General features: G+C 37.3%; 1 protein-coding gene across 1 annotated transcript in view; it reads left to right on the forward strand.

Moving 5' to 3' along the window:
• Nucleotides 1-22,790, forward strand: part of Chm (choroideremia (Rab escort protein 1)) — a 216,403-nt gene that overhangs the window by 17,188 nt on the left and 176,425 nt on the right. The window contains exon 2 of the mRNA XM_013024996.1: nt 13,999-14,065. Coding sequence (XP_012880450.1) covers nt 13,999-14,065 — 67 coding nt within the window. The remainder of the gene's footprint in view (nt 1-13,998; nt 14,066-22,790) is intronic.

Below are 22,790 nucleotides of genomic sequence, written 5' to 3' on the forward strand. Positions count from 1 at the left end.
CCTCCTCTGCTCCCTGAGAAGGAGTGAGGATGTCAGGCTTCTACTCACGCCGAGTCTTGGATCCTGGGTCGTCTCTGGTCTGCAAACTGCAGGATGAAGATGTCCGCTCCTTGTCGGTTCTTGCTGGTGTTGAGTAGAATCCGCTCGCCCGCTGCGTCTGGCTCCTTCGTCCCGGACTCTCAGCGCTCAGGTATTGCCCCACTGCGGTCTCCACCGCGACCCTGCCGTCGCCGATAGCCCGGCTGCGGTCTCCTCCGCGACCCTGCCGCCGCCGCCGCCGCCGCTGCCACCGGCGGCTGGCTGGTGCTCAGATGTGTATTCTTGCCTTGGCTTTCTCTCACTTGTCTAACTCTCTGTCCTGTGATGGCACACTTGGTGTGTTTCTCTGGCTTAGGACTGTTCACTGGAACTCTAAAACTGCTTTCTATGCGAGAGCTTGTTCAGCTTCCAGCTTCTCCTCCGCCATCTTGTCCCCCCTATACTAATCTATTCTTATAGCACTGGATAGAAACAGCTCCTTTATGCTTTCTTGTATGATCCACTTTTGGACTGTCTCCCCTTCTTATATTCTGAGTATCTGTAAGAGTTCTGTGTTTTATAGTGGGAAACATAAAGCACAAAGTGGTGAGAATAAAATGGGTCAGCTGTCTTTAGGGGAAGTGGAGCTGTTGCGAACCACAAAAAACCCAAGAGCTTCATTTGAATATGTAAAACATTAAGTAGCTCCTGAAAAACAGTATACTAAAAATGAAAAGAAAACCTGGATGGTAATATTTGCACCTTATAACAAAGGACTAACTACATATGAAGAGTTTCTTTAAATTGCTATAAGAAAGATCTTTACAGATAAAGTAGATAGCATATGCAAGCAAGTGAGACAAAAGAAAACAGACACAGTTAAAATGTTGGGAAACATTTTTTCTGTAATCGACTGTCAAGTAAAAAATATCTTAATTGTTAGGTTTTTAAAAAGAGGTAGCCGAGTAAGAACAGCACCACGCATGTGATATTCAGGTAAGGGTTAGGTTTATTCAGTAAATCTGCTGGGACCAGGCCAGGTTGGCACTCCACGTGGCTGGGAAAGGCCTGGGAAAGACCTGAGAAAGAGAGAGAGCTGGGAAAAGAGGTGGGAAACAGAGAGAGAGCTGGGAAAGAGAGCAGGGAAAGAGAGAGAGCTGGGAAAGAGCTGGGAAAGAGCTAGAAAAAGAGTGTGTCTGGGCCTGGGCTAGGTCTTACCTAGGGTCTAGGCAGAGGAAGGTGTGGCCACATCAAATTCAGATGTGACCTCAGTGGATGGAGATGTGACCTCTTCCAGGTGTGCCAGTTGCCTAGGTAACGCAGGTACTGGGCAGAGACTTTGCTGCAAGGAGGGTGGAGTCTGCTGGCCATCCAGGAGCAGACTTTACACTAATAACTAAATAATTTAGAAATAATTACTAATTTTCAATTAGTCCTGTTCACTTGGTATGCTGATAATCATGTATTGGTACACTGGCCAACTCATATGACAGTTCTACTAGGAAGTGGAAATAGGTTTATTGCCTTACACTCAGCAGGTCTGGATCTGATAATTACTTCTTAGGAAATAATTCAATGAAGATAAAACTACGAGGATGATGACATCTGTTTTTCCCCCAAATCAATCAATTTACCCTTAAACACCCAATGAATGAAAAGAATACATTGTCAATTAATTTGCAGATTAACTTGTAATATGTGAAAAAGAAAATATACTGGAAATAAAAGATATCCTGATAAGGAAACTATACCCTCAGTTGCATCAACAAGTAAAAACCTGAAGGAAGTGAAAAGCATTAAAAATTCTTATATTTGTCAGAGAATTAAGGTCATAGAGAAAACTTCTCTCAAAATTGGAGACATAGAGAAGCATATACAGAAAATTGTAGCTTATGAGGGGAAAAAACCCTGAGCAGATAATGCTGTGGGAACAAGCATTTAGTTAGGTAGGAAAGCCAAAGTATAATTGTCAAATTGCTGGATGCTCAGTATGGATAAGTCTGAGATTAAAATTATTCCAGAGATGCTCTGTTTTGGATAGAGTTTAATGAATTTAAACGGCAGGAGCCCTATTAGCATAGTAGTAAAAATGAAAGAAAATGCATGTCATCTATTTTAAAGCTACTGCTAATAAGATTTGAAAATAAAATAATCTAAGTGTTCGTTCGTATGGAAGAGCCCATATATCTCCATTGAGATGGCTGGCTGGTGGAATATGCAGTCTTACATTGACATAGAAATGCTCCTTAGCTTTCTGTTTTTTTTTTTTTTGTTGTTGTTGTTGGTTGTGAGGTTTGAACTCAGGGCCTGGGTGATATCCCTGAGCTTTTTTGCTCATGGCTAGCACCCTACCACTTTGAGCAACTTTGCCATTTCTGGTTTTCTGGTGGTTAATTGGAGATAAGAGTCTCATGGACTTTCCTGCCCAGGCTGACTTTGAACCACAGATCTCAGTCTCCTGAGTAATAGGATTACAGGCTGAGCCACCAGCTCCCGACTCTCTATGAGACTCTATCTTCAATTAACTTCCAGAAAAACAGAAATGAGGCTGTGGCTTTAAGTGGTAGTTCTAGCCTTGAGCAAAAAAGCTCAAGGACAGTGCACGGGCCCTGAGTTCAAGCCCCATGACTAAAAAATAATAATAATAAAATAATCCTCTGTGCAGTAATTTCCCTTTCGCTTGTCACTTCTGTTTTCTCAGTATTTTCTACTTCTTTCTCAATTTATCCTCCAACCATAAATTATTTTGATACAAACCACAGAACATCATCTTACCTTTAAAAATTCCAACATTTCTTTTCCCAAATCAGGTGTTCTTTTGTTTCGATTTTTGAAATGTTCTTGTTCTGTAATCACCAACTTGTGAGCTTTTCTGATTTATGATGTTCCAGAATTTCTACCATTTTCTTAATTTCTTTTTCTTTTCTTGTCTTTTTTTTTTTTGGTGGGTTGTTGTGGAGCTTGAACTCAGGGCCAGGGCACTGTCCCTGAGCTATTTTTGCTCAAGGCTAGTGTTCTACCACTTTAAGCTACGGCTCCACTTCCTTTTCTTAATTAATTTTAAGCTCATATTACCACAATTAAGTTAAAGCTTTCATCAAATTTGTGACATCTTTTTTTTTTTAATGTTGGGGACCAAAATCAGAACCTCATGCTTAAAATTGTGCCAGTTCTACGTTTTAAACTCTGGGCATGGGAGCTATTCTGAGCTTTTTCCCCCCTCAAGAGTAGCAGTCTGTCATCCGAGCCACAGTTTCACTGCTTTTTGATAGTTAATTTGAGACAAGAGTTTCACAGACTTTCTTGCCTAGGCTGGCTTAGAACCATAATCTTTCAGTGTCCCTAGTAGCTGGGATTACAGGTATGAGCCACCAGCCCCTGGCAGTATGTCCCTTATTTCTAAGCGAAATGTGTTATCCCTATGTATTTAATTGGGAAGACTAGGATAGCTTTTCTAACTCCTCTACTTAAGATTGTTCTGCTCATGTAACTGTAGCCCCTTGGTACACTATTATTACAACAAAAAATGTATATTAAAAAAAGATAGTTCTATTGTCTTCATGATGTAATTAAACATGCAACCTGGGATCTGAACTGTGCTTGTTGTTACCTTCTGCTAGTGTTGTCTGGACTTCTCTTTCTTTCACCCTATTTTCTCTGTATTGGTGAATTTGGAGGATATTCTTAGCATTCACTTCTCAGGGTAAGGATTTTTCCAGGAGGCTTTGGATTGTCAGTTTCATAAGGTCTGAGTGCTCCCCTACTTTGTCCTCACCCCTCCATCCCCCACCTAGGACTCCCAGGGATTTGAGTTCCCTCTTCCACTATTCTTAGAGTGGCTTTCCAGTGAGTATATGATAGCAGTTTTGAGGCTTTCTGGCTTTTAGGTTTCTTCATTTCTTCCATGTTGCACACTTTCTGAAACCATGTGGTCCTTAAAGCTACTGGTGGTTTGAGCTGAGCCACTTACATCATGAGGTTGCTGAGGATATTTTATTCCCTAGTTTGGTGTAGATGTTCTTGAGTTGTTTATATTTGGTACCCTCATTGCCCTCTTATTTTTTGTGTGCCAGTACTTGGACTTGAACTCAGGACCTTGTGTTCATCTTGCTAGCTAGCTAGCTAGCTTGCTTGCTCACTTGTTTGGATGGCACTTTACCACTTGAGCCACAGCTCTAGCTTAACTTTTTGTTTACTAATGGACTATAGAATCTCTTGGACTTTTCTGCCGAGGCTAGTCTTGAACTGTCCTCTCAGTCTCAGCCTCCTGAGTAGCTAGGACTACAGGTGTGAGCCACCAGTACTCAGCCACTGTTTTATGGAAGGTCAAGATATTCAGCAATTTGGTTGCTGCTAATATATATTATATTAGAAAAATAGAACTATATTCCCAGAATTCTATTTTTCTAATATAATATATATTTTATGCAGTATTATATACACACACACACACATACATATATAAAATCAACTTAAGACATGTGCCCAAAAAAAGAGACCAGATTGTTGAACTAGCATTGCCATTCACTGTTCAGGACCCGATACAAACCTTTGGGTTACTTATTGGAAGATCTTTTTTTTTAAATTTAAATTTTTATTTTTTGTAAACATACTGTACAGAGGGGTTACAATTACATGGGCAGGATAATGTGTACATTTCTTATCAAGCATTGCAGCCTCCTCCTTTGTTTACCCTTCACATCCCTTCCCAGTTATTGGAAGATCTTTATTTTGTCTACTAAGGATTTCTACACAGAAGCTGGATTTCAGAGGGAGTAAGTGCCTTCCCACAGTCACAGCTTGAAAGCTAGAAGCCAGTTCTATTCTCTGACTATAGGGAAATTGCTCTTGGTAGTAGCCATCCCAAGAGCTTGTATTATATGGCATTTAAAAAAATTAACAAATTTCTCATTAGTATCTGAGTGGATAGTTTGGTTTTCTAAAATTCTAAAAAGGTCATGCATATATAAATAACAATATTCTCATTGGGAAAAAATCTATTAGATTTCATAGATTTATTCCTTGAATGGGACCCAAGGCTTTGCATATGCTAGGCAAGCTCTTTATCACGAGCTACATCCCAGCCCTTGATTTTTTTTTAACGCAAACACATTTTATTTGCAATTCATAACAAAATGTTTACACACTTAATCACAAAAGACCTCTTAGGACTAAGTAATAAAGATACTTACTACAAGGGAAGTGAAAAGAAGTAGAAAATAAAATAACATAAATGAATAACAATGTAATATGAAGATGATTTAGCTTAGTAGTAAAAAGAAGCACTATCTTTTGTACTATTATATCATCAGCCCTTAAGAATACACTGTTATCTATTGTTCACACAGTTTTCAGAAAAGGTAATTGATTCAAGTACCTTAAGAAATTACTCCAAGCATGAGAAAATTGATTTAAATCTAACTTTGCATATACATTCCAGCCCTTGATCTTTTTGGACAGAATCTCAGTAGACTAGGGTGGACTAGAACTCCTTATCCTTCTGCTGCAGCTTCCTACATGCTGGAATTACAGGTGCATACCACCTTGTTAGCTCCATACAGTTTTAAGTTATATTAATTAATATGCTCCATATTTTTGACAAGTCAGTGTGAATTAAAATAAATTTTCTTTTCTTTTTTTTGTGCTTGTCTAGGGCTTAAACCCTAGGCCTCACCATCTGGCTTGGCTCTTTCCCTCATGGCTGGCACTTGAGCCACAGCTTCACTTGCTGTTAATTGGAGATAAGAGTCTTGTGGACTTTTCTGCCTCAGCTCCCTTTGAACCCAGATCCTCAGATTTCAGCCCCTTGATGTTTGTATTGTGTGTGTGTGTGTGTTTGTGTGTTTGTGTGTACTGGTTCTGGGGCTTCATCTCAGGGCCTGCCCCTTGTCCCTGAGTTTCTTTTGCTTAAGGCTAGCACTGTCTTTTTCTGAGTAGTTTATTGAAGATAATAAGAGTTTCATGGACCTTCTTGCCTGGGCAGGTTTACACTGGGATCTTTAGCTTTCAGTCTCCTGAGCAGCTAGGATTACAGGTATGAGCCACTAGTGCCTGGCTCAGCCTCTTCAGTAGTTAAGATTACAGGCATAAGTCCCCAGCTTAATTAAAAAAAATATATATATTTGTGTGTGTATGTGTGTATGTGTACATGTGCTGGTATTGGGACTTGAATTTATGACATTGACCTGTCAGTTGTCATTTTTTTTGCTCAAGGCTGGTGCTCTTTCTACTTGAGCCAGGTCATCACTTCCAATTTTTATTTCTTTTTTATTTGTTTTTGTCAGTCTTGATGCTTGAACTCTGGGGCTGGGCGCTGTCCCTGAGTACTTTTTGCTCAAAGCTAGTGCCTTACCACTTTGAGCCACAGCTCTGCTTCCATTTTTCTGGTGGGTAATTGGAAATATGAGTTTACGGCCTTTCCTGCTATGGCTAGCCTTAAACTGCCATCCTCAGATGTCAGTCTAATGAGTAGCTAGGATAACAGGTACGAGCCAGTCTCTCCTGGCTCTGTTTTTATTTTATTTTATTTCCTTTATTTGTGCTGGTCCTGGGGCTTGAACTCAGGCACTGGGTTGTGTCCCTGAGCTTCTTTTGCTTAAGACTAGTGTTCTACCACTTGATCTACAGCTCCACTTCTGGCTTTTCTGGTAGTTTAGTGGAGATAAGAGTCTCACAGACTTTCCTTCCTGGGCTGACTTTGGACCACAACCCTCAGATCTTAGCCTTCTGAGTGGCAAGGATCATAAGCCTGTGCTACTGATGCCTGGCTTTTTTTTGGGGGGGGGAGGGACTGAAGTTTTAATTTTTTTTTTGTTATAAAGGTGATATACAAAGGGGTTACAGTTACAGAAGTCAGGTAAAGAGAATTTCTTTTTAGACAATGTCACCCTTTTCCTCCATGCTCTCTCCCAGTTTTTCCCTCCTCTCCTCATCCACAGTTATATAGTTCATTTTCAAAATAATACCTTGTGAGTACCACTGCCACATTTGTTCACTTTTTTTCCCTCCATGTATGTGTCCCACTTACCCTCCTAAAGACAGACAATTTTTTATTTTTTTTGAAATATTTATTTCATTTGTAAGTCTTGGAGTTTCCAAGGATTTCTTCTCTGGCATTTTTAACCCTTTTTTTCTTTAAAAGTAGCCCCTAAAAGAGACAACATAGAAATTGTATATGTAGCATTTTAAGTAATCAACAAAACTACAACCTACCTTTCAACGTTTCTGTGCAATTCTGTGATGTTCATATATGTGAATGGCTGTAACCAGAGTCAGATATGTAGTATTACCTGTGCATTGCTCTCTATTCAGGTCTGTACCTAATGTTACACTTTGTGATAGTGCACAGTGTCTCTACATAGTGTTAAGTAGTAAAGTAAAAGATGTGGTTTTCTAAAAACTAGTTGTAGTCACAAGTTCATTCTTGCCAGTAGTACTATTTCTTTTCCTAAAAACAGATGTTATTATTTAAAAACATAGTCACTGTAAATTTTCTAGTTCCATGTAGTAATTTTTGTTCCATTCTGGTCTTCACGAGTTATAAATAAGACATGAAATGACTTTTAAGGTGGAAAGCAAGAATCCATTTTGAAATGTTCTATAAAATAGTGATTTATGGTTTCATATGATTTGGACTGAAAGCACTGGGGCTTTGCCAGGTCATCAAAGTCCTGTCACGGGAAACATTTATTCTGATATGCTAGGAGTGATGTAAGTACTTTATTTTATGTTTATCTTATGTAAGTATATGTTAGGCAAAATCAATTTCAGATACAAAGACAAGTTTAAGAATACATCATGGAAAATTAACCTAAATCTTATGGCTGGAAATAATGAAGTTCTGTATTAATGATGTAGGTAAAAATGGGATTTTTGAAAAACGAATAATGCTCATATACATATAAAACATATTTGGTGAGTCTTGAAATCATTAATTTCTTACTTTTGTGGTTCTGATTTTACCCTACTTTATTTGGTAATGAAACATCTTTATTTTACCTACACAGGTAATTTTTTTGTGTTGGGTACTGAGGCTTGAATTCAGGGCTTAGGCATTGTCCCTAGCTTTTTTGATGATGCTCTACCATTTGAACCATAGTTCCACTTTGGTTGTTTTTGGGTAGTTAACTTAAGAGTCTCACAGATTTTCCTGCGAAGGCTGTTTGAACGGTGATCCTCAGATCTCAGCCTCCTTAGTAGCTAGGATTACCAGTATGAGCCATGTGGCACCAGACAAATTTCATAAAATGACAGAAACATGAAATCCAAGATGGCAGTGTATAATCATGTAACATTTCATGAGCTTCTAACTTTATCTAGCCTCCAACTTTATCATAGGCCTAGGAAAAAAATGAGGGAAGGGGTAACAAGTTCTACAAGAAATGCACGTATTACCCTACTTATATAATTGTAACCCCTCTGCACATCACCTTGACCATAAAGATAAATAAATAATAAAAAGAAGGGCTTGATAAAGCAAATCTTATCTTCCCATCACAACTGTTATGAAAAGCTATTTTCAGCCCTTATTTACCTGTGTTCACTAAAATGTCAAAATTATTAGCCTTACTATCAGAATTATTACATGATTCTTGTGCTGCAATAGCAGAGTAAATTCTTTTGGACAGCCAATTATATTTGACATGAAATGTTTAAATATCAGATGCTTGGTGAGCTTCTACAGTATTTATATAGAAAAAAGCTCTAGAATTATTTAAAGTTTTGGTTTTTGAAGAGAACTTAAGTAAGTGGAATACTAGTGATTGCCTTCAAATAATTAATCTTCAAATATTTCTCCTTCAAATAGTTAATCTTATTGATGAAGTTGGAGGAAGAGAGAAGGAAATTAGCATTTATCAATGGTAGGAGGCACTGTATAAAGTTTTCTTGTCATTTGGTCATATTCCTCCTTAGATCTCTATGATATTATTATTAGCCCTATTTTTTTTGGGAGGGGGTCTGGTTGTGGGACCTGAACTCTGGGCCTGGGCGCTGTCCCTCAGCTCTTCAGCTCAAGGCTAGCGCTCTACCACTTGAGCCACAGCGCCACTTCTGGCTTTTTTCTTTTTGCTTATGTGGTGCTGAGGAATCGAACCCAGGGCCTCATGCATGCAAGGCAAGCACTCTACCACTGAGCCACCTTCCCAGCCCTATTAGCCCTATTTTACAGTTAGAAATATTTTACTTGTGTGCTGGGAATGTGGCTTAGTGATAGTGTGTTTGCCTAACATGCATGAAGCCTTGGGTTTGATTCCTCAGTACCACAGAAACAGAAAAAGCTGGAAGTGGCACTGTGGCTCAAGTGCTAGCCTTGAGCAAAAGAAGCTCCGGGACAGGGCCCAGGCCCTGAGTTCAAGCCCCAGGACTGGCAAAAAATTTACTTGTGCATTTATTCTCAATATTTTACAAAAAGTATTTCCAGTTAATGCTTATGATTTGACTCTGATCTCAGTAATCTGTTTCAAAGTCATCTGATTTGTCCTCATAGGAGAGACTGTATAACTGATTATAAGCCCATATATGTTCCATGTAAATGCCTCATACACATGTTATGTAAATTTGAGTAATGATTCAGAAATGGTTCACATTTTTGTGTTTATGTATTTATTTCCAGCCTTTATGCTCTGACTTGACTTTTTTTTGTTCAAAGTTGGTGCTCTACCACTTGAGCTACACCTTCAGCCCTATTTTAGGTGTAAACATTTGTTCTTCTGTGACTGGCCTTATGTTTTAGCAGCAGTGTTCACAGTAGTCAAGATGTGAGAACAACTTCAATGTCCACAAATGGAAGAATGGATAAGTAAAATGTGGTATAATCATATAATACATTAGTACTTGATAATTAAATATAATGAAATGCTCATTCCCCACCACAACACAGCTGACTTGAAGATGTAATGAGGCAGTCTGAACACTCTTGTTTTCTTTTTAAAGCATCACCTATTGGTTTTTCCTTTCTATGTCCTTTGCCAAGCATGCTGTCTTGGTCTTCCCTTTTTCCTTTTTCTTTTAAAAAATTTTTTTATTGTAAAATTACTGTACAGAGGGGTTACAGTTACATGAGTAAGGTAATGAGTACATTTCCTGTTGAGCATTGTTACCTCCTCCTTTGTTTTTCTCCTACCATCCCTTCCCTTCCCACCTCCTCAAATCCTCCCTCCCCCCGCCCCCCGAAGTTGTAAAGTTCATTTTCAACATAGTGTCTTGTATATCTCATTGTTACAATGGGTCAACCTGTATCCCTATTTAAGCATTTTGTTATTTCTCTTCCCCTCCCCAGATTAGAAAGATGTATGTACAAGATGCAGGGCACCAGAATCAAATACAGTGACAACAGGGGTTGTTATACCATGGGGGAAGAACATACAAAAAAACAAAAAAAAATCACATAGTACATTATAAATACATTAAAAAACAATAGCAAGAAAGAAAAAAAACCACCTGTGTCCCTATCTTGGGGTTCATTTCACGTAACACTATCTTATATGGTCATATGTACGTAGCTTTTGACCTTTCTGCTTGTTCTGGACATATATTAGTTATTGCAAATAGGGAAACCATGGGACCTACCCACTTAGAATGTCTATTATCAAGAAATCTAATAACAACAGATGCTGGAGGGGATGTGGCCAAAAGGGAACCCTACTGCATTGTTGGGAGTATAAACTTGTTCGACCACTTTGGAAAGCAGTATGGAGGTTCCTCAAAAGAGTCCGCATAGAGCTCTCCTATGACCCAGCAATACCACTTTTGGGCATTTACCCAAACAATCACAAAAGAAGTCTATACTAAAGCTACCAGCACAACTATGTTTATTGCAGCATTATTTACCATAGCTAAGCTATGGAACCAACCCAGATGCCCCTCAGTAGATGAATGGATCAAGAAAATGTGGTATACATACACAATGGAATTCTATGCCTCCATCAGAAAGAATGACATTGTCCCATTTGCAAGAAATGGAAAGATCTTTTTTCTTTTTCTACACTCCTCAGGTGAGAACTTAAAAGACCTAATCAGTAACTTATCCTTTTCATCTTTTCATCCTTCCTTAAATTCTTGGTCACTGGACTGGGCTATTAGGTTTGGAGTCACCTGCATCTTTCTTTTCTTTCTCCCCCTCCCACCATCTACCAGAGTGTTCTCTGTCTCTCTGCCCCCACCCTCTTCCCTGTTTGTTCTTTCCCTTTCTTTAACAAATAACTGTACAGAATCTACTCTGCTTCCTGTGTTTAAGAGCTCTGCTTACTGAATGATGGAAGAAATACAAAGTCTTGACCCAACAAGTCATTGATAACTATATTCTGAGTTTGTTAATCACTTTAAGCATGATGATAATAGGCTTGTAATATTTGACTAGTCTATCTCACAAACTTGACATTATCTGGATAGAAGTATTAAAGCAAAACACAAACGCTAGTCATTTTGTTTTTGTGTAATTTTGACCCAGATTGTATTCAATGATGAAAACTGTTCTTGGCTTTGCCTTGTCAGCATAGCAAACTAGACTTCTGATAGTTTGATTGTAGGCATGGGACTAACCACATGCAGATTTTGCCTACCTAAAAGATCAGCTTTTTGGCACCAAATAGAGGAGAGTAACACTAATATTGTTCACCATCGGCGGTGGCATCTATTTAAAAGAGGAGAATGTTTGGAGTAGTGTTAGTTGGAGGGTAGTGCTCCTAGAATAGCTTTCTGAAGAATAATGAGAGTTGATAGGGTTTCTAAGACAAGTACCCTTGCTCTCACAGCTCAACAGTCCTATATGGTTGATACATTCCTATTTAGGATGAAAAAAACAATATTCAAAAAACTCTTGTGACTTGTCTAAGCTTGCACAGCTAGTTACTAAACAAAAAACAAAAAGATCTAAGTCTACGTCTGATTCAGAACATTTCACTGTGTTGCTTTTACTGCTTGTAAATCCTCATTCTTAAACTTAGGTCCAGGTTGGAGATAGTGAATTACTATGGTAATTTGAATTGGAGAGACTGAATTATTTCTATTGGCCATATGTCTGAATGCATGGAGTCACCTGGATAATATTACCTAGGAAGATGATGAGGAATAAATAATATATGAAAAATAAGATGTGAAGCATAAAACCTTATGGTGCTTAGTGTTGTTGTTAATACTATTATTCTTTTACTTAAGAAGAGCACTAATCCTAAATAAAGTAGTTGTGCTTTCTAAGTCCTTTTTTTTTTTTTTTCTGTACCAGGGTTGCACTTAGGGCCATATTTGTTTGGCTTGCTTGCTTAGTTAAGCCAAGCCTTCAGTTCAGTATTTTGCTTGTTAATTGGAGATGGAGTCTTGCAGTCGTCTGACCATTATGGATTTGAACTGTGATCCTCTCCATCCTCTGGATCTCAGCCTGTTGAGCCTGAGCCCCTGGTGTTGGGAGAAGAATTTCTTTGTTCTTTTAACTAAGTTGCTTATTGGCTTAAGTACCATAATGAATACATTTCATTAACAAGGACATTTACTTAAGTATAGCCAAAACTTCAAGTAGTATTAAAAGACATTAGAATAATGGCAATTCTCATTTTTCTACAATTATATTCACAGCAAAAATTGAAACTTTATTATGATTCATTTCCAATAATTCATATTGAATGTTTATATTTAAACATTTGATCAGAACTTTCTTTTTGCTACATATTATATACCCCCAATGTGTTTGCCACTGGGCAACTAGTTCCTGTGGGAAGGTAGCTGGAACTTGTGTTTAATGTGGTTTTGACTTAAAGATTGATTATGTCAATTGTTTCCATGTGCATATTACTTTTTATACAAGGATAAAAGCCTTTCCCTGTCCTAAAATCCCCAATACTTAGTGACCTTTAGACTCATGCAAACACGGAGCTGTTTCTTTTCTACTAGGTACTAAGAACGCAAGATCTGAGTGTTTTGTGGTTATGGTAGCTCTACAGTATTGCAGAAAATTTTCCAATATGCTTTATTTTGTATGGCTGATATAAAGGATTTAATAGTCTCCATTGAAATGAGAGATGTTATGCTAAGTTACAGAAGTGTCCTGAATTTACAACATAGGCATTAAATGATGTAGCAGAAAAGCTCAAGTTTTAAAATAATGATAAAAGCATAATTTTTGGTAATTTTAAGGTTATGGTCTTACTAGTAAGAGTAATATATATTTTTCTTTTATGATCATCAGCATTATGATATGACTACATTTGATTCCAAGGCAGTAATATTTTCTTTTTAAACCACTTTACTGACCAAAATATCAAAATAATATATATGGTAAATACCCATCTTTAAAACTAGCTAACATATCTTTTTAAACTAAAACACACACACACACACACACACACACACACACACACACACACACACACACACACACACACACACACACACACACACACACACACACACACACACACACACACACACACACACACACACCATTCTCCCCTCACAGACAATGTGGCTTTGCAGTTCAGGTTTCAAAACTCTGGTAAATACCCATCTTTAAAACTATCTAACATATCTTTTAAAACTAAATACACACACACACACACACACACACACACACAATACCCATCTTTAAAACTAGCTAACATATCTTTTAAAACTAAATACACACACACACACACACACACACACACACTCACTCACTCACTCACTCTCCCCTCACAGACAATGTGGCTTTGCAGTTCAGGTTTCAAAACTCTAGAAGTAAGCAACAAGTTCACCTTGAACTTCAGATTCTTTTTATTTCTAGAATGGGTCAAACAGTAGAGAGGATCACCAAGATTTATAAACAATTTATTTTCATTTGTTCAGTTTTGCTAATTTGTACATAAAATATTTAAGTGCTTTTAAAAATACCTCTCAGAATCAGATTTTTAAAAAGATGATCTCTTGTTAAACTAATCTATACAGTGGTAGCCTGAATTGAACATTTTATGTAAAATACATTCTCACTGACATAGATGTGTGTCTTTGTAGGTTTGCCTGAATCCATCATTGCAGCTGCATGTTCAAGGAGTGGTCAGAGGGTTCTGCATGTTGATTCGTAAGTTTTATCAATAGTAGCATGTAATATTTCATAACTATATCTATTCAAGATTAAAGTTGAACCAGATGAACATATGTCTGTATGTATTTGTGCATATATACATATATCAAATTCTTTTTTGGGGGGGGTCCGGTCATGGGGCCTGAACTCTGGGCCTGGGCACTGTCCCTCAGCTCTTCAGCTCAAGACTAGCACACTACCACTTGAGCCACAGTGCCACTCCGGCTTTTTTCTTTTTGCTTATGTGGTGCTGAGGAATTGAACCCAGGGTCTCAGGCATGCAAGGCAAGCGCTCTACCACTGAGCCACCTTCCCAGTCCTCAAATTCTTAAAGTAGAAGAATGTTTGGGATTGGTTAATATTTACCAATAATATGTGATATTTGTAGTATATATACTTTACTATTAAATTACTTCATTATTTCCAATATTAAGAATAAACCAAGTGCATCTTTTTGGGGGGCGGGGTCAGTTGTCAGGCTTGGACTCAAGATTTGGATTTGGGCACTGTCCCTGAACTCTCAAGGTTAGTGCTCTACCACTTTGAGGCATAGCTCCACTTCAGGTTTTTTTTTGTGGCTCATTGGAAATATGGTGTGATCTACTGGCACCTGGCTGCATCTTTTTTTTTTTTTTAACTGAGTGATTTTATTTTTAAATACAAATAATCTGGATGCTTGTGGCTCAAGCTTAAAATCTTGGCTACTGAGGAGGCTGAGATTTGAAGATCACAGTTTCAAGATCACTTCGGCAGAAAAGTTCATGAGACTCTTATCTCCAGTTAAACAGAAAGCTGGAATAGGAGGTGTGAGTCAAGTGGTAGAACACTATCCTTGAGTGAACAAGTTGTCAGAGCACAAGGCCCTGACTTCAAGCCCTATTACTAGCAAACACACAAAAAAGATCAAGTAACTCTGTATGAGGTGTGAAACCTCACATTTACTCTTTTGCTTATATATATATATATATATATATATATATATGTATATATATATATATGTATATATAATGGGTATGTACAACTTTAAAATTCTATTGTATTTAGATTTATTGTTAACAAATTCAGCCATTGGATTTGAATTTGTGGTTTTCTAAATGTTCACCAAAATTTAAACTTAGAAAATAAAATTTTCTGTCTTCAACTGTTGTCCTCCAGGTCTTAGCCTCTGAATAGCTGGGCTTATTACAAGCATGACAGGACACAGCCAAAATTTTGTTTTGATTCTGCTTGTGAGTGAGAATAATCAGGACTTTCTTTCTGTGCCTACCTTATTTCATGTAACATACTGATTTCCAATTCCATACATGCTATTGTAAATGACAGAATTTCAATTTTTTTAATAGTGAAACAGTGTTTTATTCTATGTACCACAGATTAAAAAAAATCCATTTATGAGGGGCTGGGAAGGTGGCTCAGAGGTAGAGTGCTTGCTTTGCATGCATGAGGCCCTGGATTCGATTTCTCAGAACCACATAAACAGAAAAAGCTGGAAGTGACATTGTGGCTCAAGTGGTAGAGTGATAGTCTTGAGCTGAAGAGCTCAGGGACAGCGCCCAGGCCCAGAGTTCAGGCTCCACAACTGACCAAAAAAAAAATCATTTATCAGTTGATGGATACTTCAGTTTTCTTTCATTGGCTATTGGGAATAATGCAATAATGAACATGGGAGTGCAGATGTCTCTTTGACCCATGAGTTTAATTTCCTTTGGATATATACCTACTCAGTAGTGGGATTGCTGAATCATGGTATTTATATTTTTATCTTTTTGAGAAACTTTCATGCCGCTTTCCATAATGATTGAAGTTAAGTTAAATTCCTATTAGTAGTGTGCAAGTATTCCCTTTCTCAACCTGGCACTGGTGGCTCATGCCTGTAATTCTAGCTACTCAGGAGGCTAAGATCTGAGAATTGAGGTTCAAAGCCAGCCCAGGCAGGAAAGTCCATGAGATGTTTATCTTCAGTAAACCACCAGAAAACTGGAAGTGGCACTGTGGCTCAAGTGGTAGAGCGCTAGCCTTGAGCTGAAGAGCTGAGGGGACAGCACCTAGGCCCAGAGTTCAAGCCCCATGACCAACCAAAAAAAATGAATTCCCTTTCTCCATATTCTTGTTACTCTAGTCTTTAATATTTTTGATAATAGTTCTTAGTGGAGTGATATGATATCTTTTTCATTTTCATTTTTCCTGATAATAATGTTTAATATTTCTGTCTACTTGTCCATTTATGGCCTCTTTCTGTTTTGTTTTGTTTTGAGATGTCTCACTATATAGTTCAGATTGTCTTTGAACTTGCAGTCCTCCTGTGTCAAATGTCCAGAGCTGGGATTCTAGGCATGGGCTTCCACTCCTAGAATGTAATTTTTTGAGAAATTTCTTTTTAAAGAAACAACTGCCCAATAAATAAGTGGGCTAAAGACTTACAGAGAAACTTCTCTGAAGAGCAAAGAAGGATGGCCAATAGACACGTGAAGAAATGCTCAACCTCCCTAGCCATAAAAGAAATCCAAATCAAAACAACACTGAGATACCACCTTACCTCAGTTAGAATGGCTATAATAAAGAACTCTAATAACAACAGATGCTGGAGGGGATGTGGACAGAATGGAATCCTACCGCATTGTTGGTGGGAGTGTAAACTTGTTCGACCACTTTGGAAAGCAGTATGGCTGTTCCTCAAAAGACTCCACATAGAACTCCCCTATGACCCAACAATCCCACTTTTGGGCATTTACCCAAATGATCCTGAACAAGATCATACTAAAGCTACCAGCACAGCTATGTTTATTGCAGCATTATTTACCATAGCTAAGATATGGAGTTCTCTCTTTTTTAATTGGGTTGTTTTTACTGTTGAGGTTTGCAAATTTCTTATACTTTCTGATATAAACCATTTATGAGATGTATGACATGCAAATATTTTCTCTCATTCTGTACTTTTTCTCTTTTAAAATATAAATTATTTTCTGTTAAGTAGTTGTACAATGTACTTCAAATCTAACATGTCCATTTATGTGTACAATGTGTCTTGAGCAATGTCTCCCTTTCCATCATTCTCTCTCCCCTCAAGTTACCTAGTTCCATTTTCATATATGCACATTGAATATTATGACTGCATTTACTTACTTCCTCTCTCCATTCATCTGCCCCCTTCCCCTAAGTCTTTTCCCTACAGACAAAGCATGTTTCAGCTTCTTGTTTCATTTGGTTAAACTGTCAAGTTAATTGTTCAGAATATTTCCACCATGGGAATCCACTATTTCCTATACCACGTTTTAGTCATGTCATTTATCTCTGAACTCTGATTATATTCTTTGCTATGTAGAAGCTTTTTTAGTTCGATGTAATCCTATCTTTTTATGTTTGCTTTTGCTTCCTTCCTTTTGGGGTCTTGTCTAGAGAATCATTGCTTGTCCTAACATCCTGAAAAGTTTCTCCTAAAGTTTTCTTCCTGGAGTATCATAATTTCAGTCTTTAGTCCATTTTGAGATTTTTTTTTTTAAATAACTGGTAAGACTTTGGATGTCTCATTCTCCTGGATCCTAAGCCAAGGTTTAAGGGCTCAAATAAGCACTACTATTTGAAAGTAGTGATTGTATTCTCCATCTCCAGTCATCCTACTATCTGCCATGTTCATCTAAATTCCATAGGTACCTTACTTAAACTTAGCAAGTTAACATCTAATTAATCTTCCTCATCCTCACTGCAAACAGCATCCTGGTTTTTATTTGTTAGTTTGAGTTTTAGCCAGTACTGGGGCTTGAACTGGGGGCCTTGTCTTCTTACTTGGATTTTTTTCGCTCAAGATTAGCATTCTAGCACATTCAGCTTTTTGCTGGTTAATCAGAGATGAGTCTTACAGACTTTTTTTTCCAGGCTGGCTTTGAAAGCTGGTTTTCAGATCCCAGCTTCTTGAGTAGCTAGGATGACAGATGAGAGCTATTGTCCAGCTAGTGCCCCATTCTTATTCTTTTGGAATAACAACATATCTACTTTCACACTTAAAAAATTCTGTTGGTTTCTTTCTTTTCTTTATCCTTTTAATTTATGTAACCACCAGATTCTAATACCCTGATGATGATAGGTGATATACTACTTTATGATGATGATGGTGATGATTAGTGGTGGTGGTGGTGGTAGTCATAGTGATAAGGATGATGACTAATATTATTGAGGTATTTTAGGCACTATGCTATGTACTTTGAAAACATAATTTTGCTGATCTGCCCTAAACTTGATATCCCCTTTTGTCTATCTCTCTGTTACTTAATCAAATTCAGACCCTTATCAGGTGATTCTTATAGATCTCTAGCCCTTCAGTCCACTCACCACATTGTAGCCAATTTCCACATGAAATCTTTTCATATCTCTTGCTAGAATTTGAATACAGGGCATATAATTGCTAGGCAAGCATTCTACCAATTTTCCCAGTGGTTATTTTTTTGTTATTGGCTTATTGCACTTAGGTCAGGGCCTTCATGTTTAATTCATATTGTTACATATTGCAGAATTTTTTTCCTTTTTTTCACCTGGGTAATTCAGTTTTTGAGCTACTAAATTCACTTGTATGTAGACTGGATAGAATAAAAAAAAAAACAAAGGCAAAAAAACCAAGCAATCCTCCCTCCCAGCTTTTCCTACTGATTTATAGATTTAGCAACATCCAAGAACAAAATAGTATGTTGGGAATGAACACAATAAAGATTTTTTTACTATCAGTGAAATATTCAATTACTTATCACCTTGCTGGATTGTTTGGGCTACTCAGCATTGTTTTCATTTCACATTCATCTCTATGGTTTTTTTTTTAAATTTTATTTTTTATCTGTAAGTGTTGTACAAAGGAGCTGCCATTCAACAATTAGTATAGGAATACACTGTATCTTGATCAATGTCTTCATTTATATCTATATCTATCTACAGATATCTATATATCTATATCTATATATGTTGTCGGTCATGGGGCCTGAACTCTGGGCCTGGGTGCTGCCTCTCAGCTCTTCAGCTCAAGGCTAACACCCTACCACTTGAGCCACAGTGCCACGTCTGGGTTTTTCTGCTTATGTGTGGCTGAGGAATCGAACCCAGGGCCTCATGCATGCAAGGCAAGCATTCTACCCTTGAGCCAACTTCCCAGCCCCAATGTCTTCCTTCTTCTTCTTCTTTTTTTTTTTTTTTGCATTTTTACAAACTTTATTTTATTGTAAAGATGCTGTATAGAGATGTTACAGTTACATGAGTAAGGAAATGAGTACATTTTAGCTCATTTGGCAAAATTTACTTTTGAGAATAAATAGCTACAGACATAAATCTTAATTACCATTTGTTAGGAAACTGTACTTCAAAGTAGTTTTTTTTAGCATTCAGATGAATAAAACTCAGTCTAACAAGTTTTCTCATTAGGGTGGGGATGGAATATATTACCAGATATTCTTTTCTATTGTGACTTATATACAGCATGTTTTTCAGAAGCCTCTATGTTGAAATGATGCCTTTATGTACCGCCAAAATGATTTCTCTTCAAGATAATTTCAAGAAAATAATGACTTGGAACTTCTCCTCTGTAGATAAAATAGCACATGATCGTGTAAAAGATGAGGAGAAATGAACTTAAAGACTGCAAATAACAAGGCAACAATAGTACAGGCTACAGAATCTTGATCTGTATCATATATTTATTTTATTTTTTAACTTTTAAAAATTATTATCTTTAAGTAGTTGTATAAAGAAGTTCCCATTCTACAAAACAGTATATGAATACAAGGTATCTGACAACATTGTCACTCATCGCTCCTAACCCATCCCTTCTCTCACTTTTCTTTTTTTTTAATTGAGATTAAGTGATTACATAAATTTCACATATTTCACAGTATTGTAGAATAGTGATACTTAAAGTCACAAACACATTTTAACCTTCACAAGGCAAATTGTCATCATCATGGTTTATAAAGTTAGTGAATTCTATGAGCTTTGACAATGCAATTATTTTTTCCACATCAGGGTATATTTATGTTTCTTTGCTTTTGCTTAGTGTAAGCTGTTCCAATGTCTTCCTTCTTAACTAAATGACATCCCACTCTTGTGTATGTAACTCTTATTACTGTCACTTGCCTATTGGGTACCTTACACTTTTTGGCTACAATGACTAATGGTGTTGTGATTATGGCTGTGCAAACATCTCATCAAGATCCTCATTTCAATCCTTTTGATAAATACACAAATATGCAATTCCTAGATCCCACAGTAGTTTCACTTTTATTTTTTTTGATGGACTGATAATGCTGTTTTGCATAGTGGCTACATCATTTCCATCAATTTTCCTATGCCTTAACTCCTTTTGGAGTCACGTTTTTGTGGGCTTTTAAGCAAAAATTCCTATGTTCATGTACTGGCTTCTTTTTTCACTGGCTTTGCAATGTCTTGCAATTTATTTAATCATGATGTAACTCAAGGTATTTTATAGAAAAGGCAAAATACCATCACGAATTACATGAGATTGTTAATAGAATTAAATCAAATAACTAATGAGTCTGTAATGTGTCTCGTAGAAGACTCTGAGTAAGTACAGTATCTTCTACTCTTCACAATGCTGCTAGTGGTATAGGTAAATAAGAGTGGTGGGAAGCCAGACCGAAGTGACTATGTCCATGAGATTTGTAGCAGGTGTCACAGAGGTACATTTTAGCTGAATATTGAGATATGTGTAGGGGTTCAGTGAGAAATGAGGGCATTCCGGAAAGAGGGAGCATATTAAAAGAACATACTAGGTGACTAGTAAGACTTTTAGGATGACTAGAAGTCCTATGAGGATAACTGCATGTGAATAATGAGCATTCAGATTAGAAGAATTATACTAGATTTGTATTTTGAAGACCTTGTTTCCTTTAGTAAGGTGTATTGACTTTATTCTTTCATTCATTTTTTGCTCAGTTGTGGGGCTTGAACTCTGGTCCTGGATGCTGTCCCTGAGCTCTTTTGCTCAAGGCTAATGCTCTACCACTCTAAACCACAGATCCACTTCCTGTTTTCTGGTGATTTGTTGGAGATTAGAGTCTCAGGAGGGACTTTGAACTGCTGGCTTTGAACTGCAATTCTCCTATCTTAGTCTTCTGAGTAGCTAGAATTCAGGCATGAGCTACCCTGATTGAATTATTATTCTTAATAGGTATCTTTCATGTCTTAATCTTTTTCCTTAAACCTATATTCAATCCTTCTGCATATCCTGTCACTTCTACTTTCAAGACAGTCCAAATATAACTAGTTCTTCTCATCTTTGTTCTCCTTTCCAGTTGATTTCATCATCATTTACCATTTGACTCCTCCAATAACCTCCTTATGTCTTCTGTTTCTACAGCTTCCTACACTAATAATAGCTCTTCCACATTTCTATCTGATTGCATATGACTGTCTCCCTTGGTCACTATTCTCTACTACAGCTATCATATATCCTCTTTTAATTCTAAATGGTATTTGTGCCTTCTCTCTGTTTAGTCTTTGATCATTCTTGTCAGCAATTTGTCTATTTTATTGCTAGTCTTTTCAAAGTACTCTCTTTTACTTTGTTGACTTTAGTGGTGATATTGTTTTCTAATAGCTAATTTTATCTGTATTATTTCCTTTCTTGTACTTTCTTGGGCCTAGAATAATTTGTTCCTTTCCTAACGTCTGGAATTAAATTCTTTTTTTTTCATGTGTCATTTTTCTTTTTTTGGAGTTTTTTGGTAAAGATAATGTACAGAGGGGTTACAGTTACCTGAGTAAGGTAATGAGTACATTTCCTATGGACCATTGTTACCCTCTTCTTTGTTTTTCCCTTACTATCCCCTTCCCCACCTCTCAAACTCCTCCCCGCCACATTGGAAAGTTTATTTTCAATCCTCCCCCACCCCCATCAAAGTTGTAAAGTTCGTTTTTGACATAATGACTTGTACATTTCATTGTTGCAATAGGCCCACCTGTATCCCTATTTAAACGATTTGTTTTTTCCCCTTCCCCTCCACAAATTATACCAACAGCAAATGTAGTGAAAGTAGGGGTTATGCCGTGGGGGAGGGACATACAAAGCAACAAAGAAATCATCTTATAAATGTGCTAGAAACAATCGCATGAAAGAAAAATCATTTGAATACATATCTTAGGGTTCATTTCCCTAACATCAACTTATCTGACCTTTTCTGCTAGACGCAGACATATACTAGTTATTGCAAATAAGGGAAACCATGGGACCTATGATTCTTTGGGCATGGCTTACTTCACTTAATATAATTTTTTTCCAAGTCTTTCAATTCCCTAACAAATGGGGCAAATGTCATTCTTTCTGATGGAGGCATAGAATTACATTGTGTATATATACGACATTTTCTTGATTCACTCATGTAACTGAGGGGCATCTGGGTTGGTTCCAGATCTTAGCTATGGTAAATAATGCTGCAATAACATAGTTGTGCTGGTAGCTTTAGTGTGGTCTTGTTTGTGAACATTTGGGAAAATGCCCAAAAGTGGGATTGCTGGATCATAGGGGAGCTCTGTGTGGAGTCTTTTGAGGAACTTCCATACTGCTTTCCAAAGTGGTTGAACAAGTTTATACTCCCACCAACAATGCAGTACGATTTCCTTCTGTCCACATCCCCTACAGCATCTGTTGTATTAGAGTTCTTGATTAAAGCCATTCTAACTGGTGTGAAGTGGTATCTCAATGTTGTTTTGATTTGCATTTCTTTTATGG

Source organism: Dipodomys ordii, unplaced genomic scaffold (assembly GCF_000151885.1).
Source record: "Dipodomys ordii isolate 6190 unplaced genomic scaffold, Dord_2.0 Scaffold80, whole genome shotgun sequence".
NCBI classification, from domain to species: domain Eukaryota; kingdom Metazoa; phylum Chordata; class Mammalia; order Rodentia; family Heteromyidae; genus Dipodomys; species Dipodomys ordii.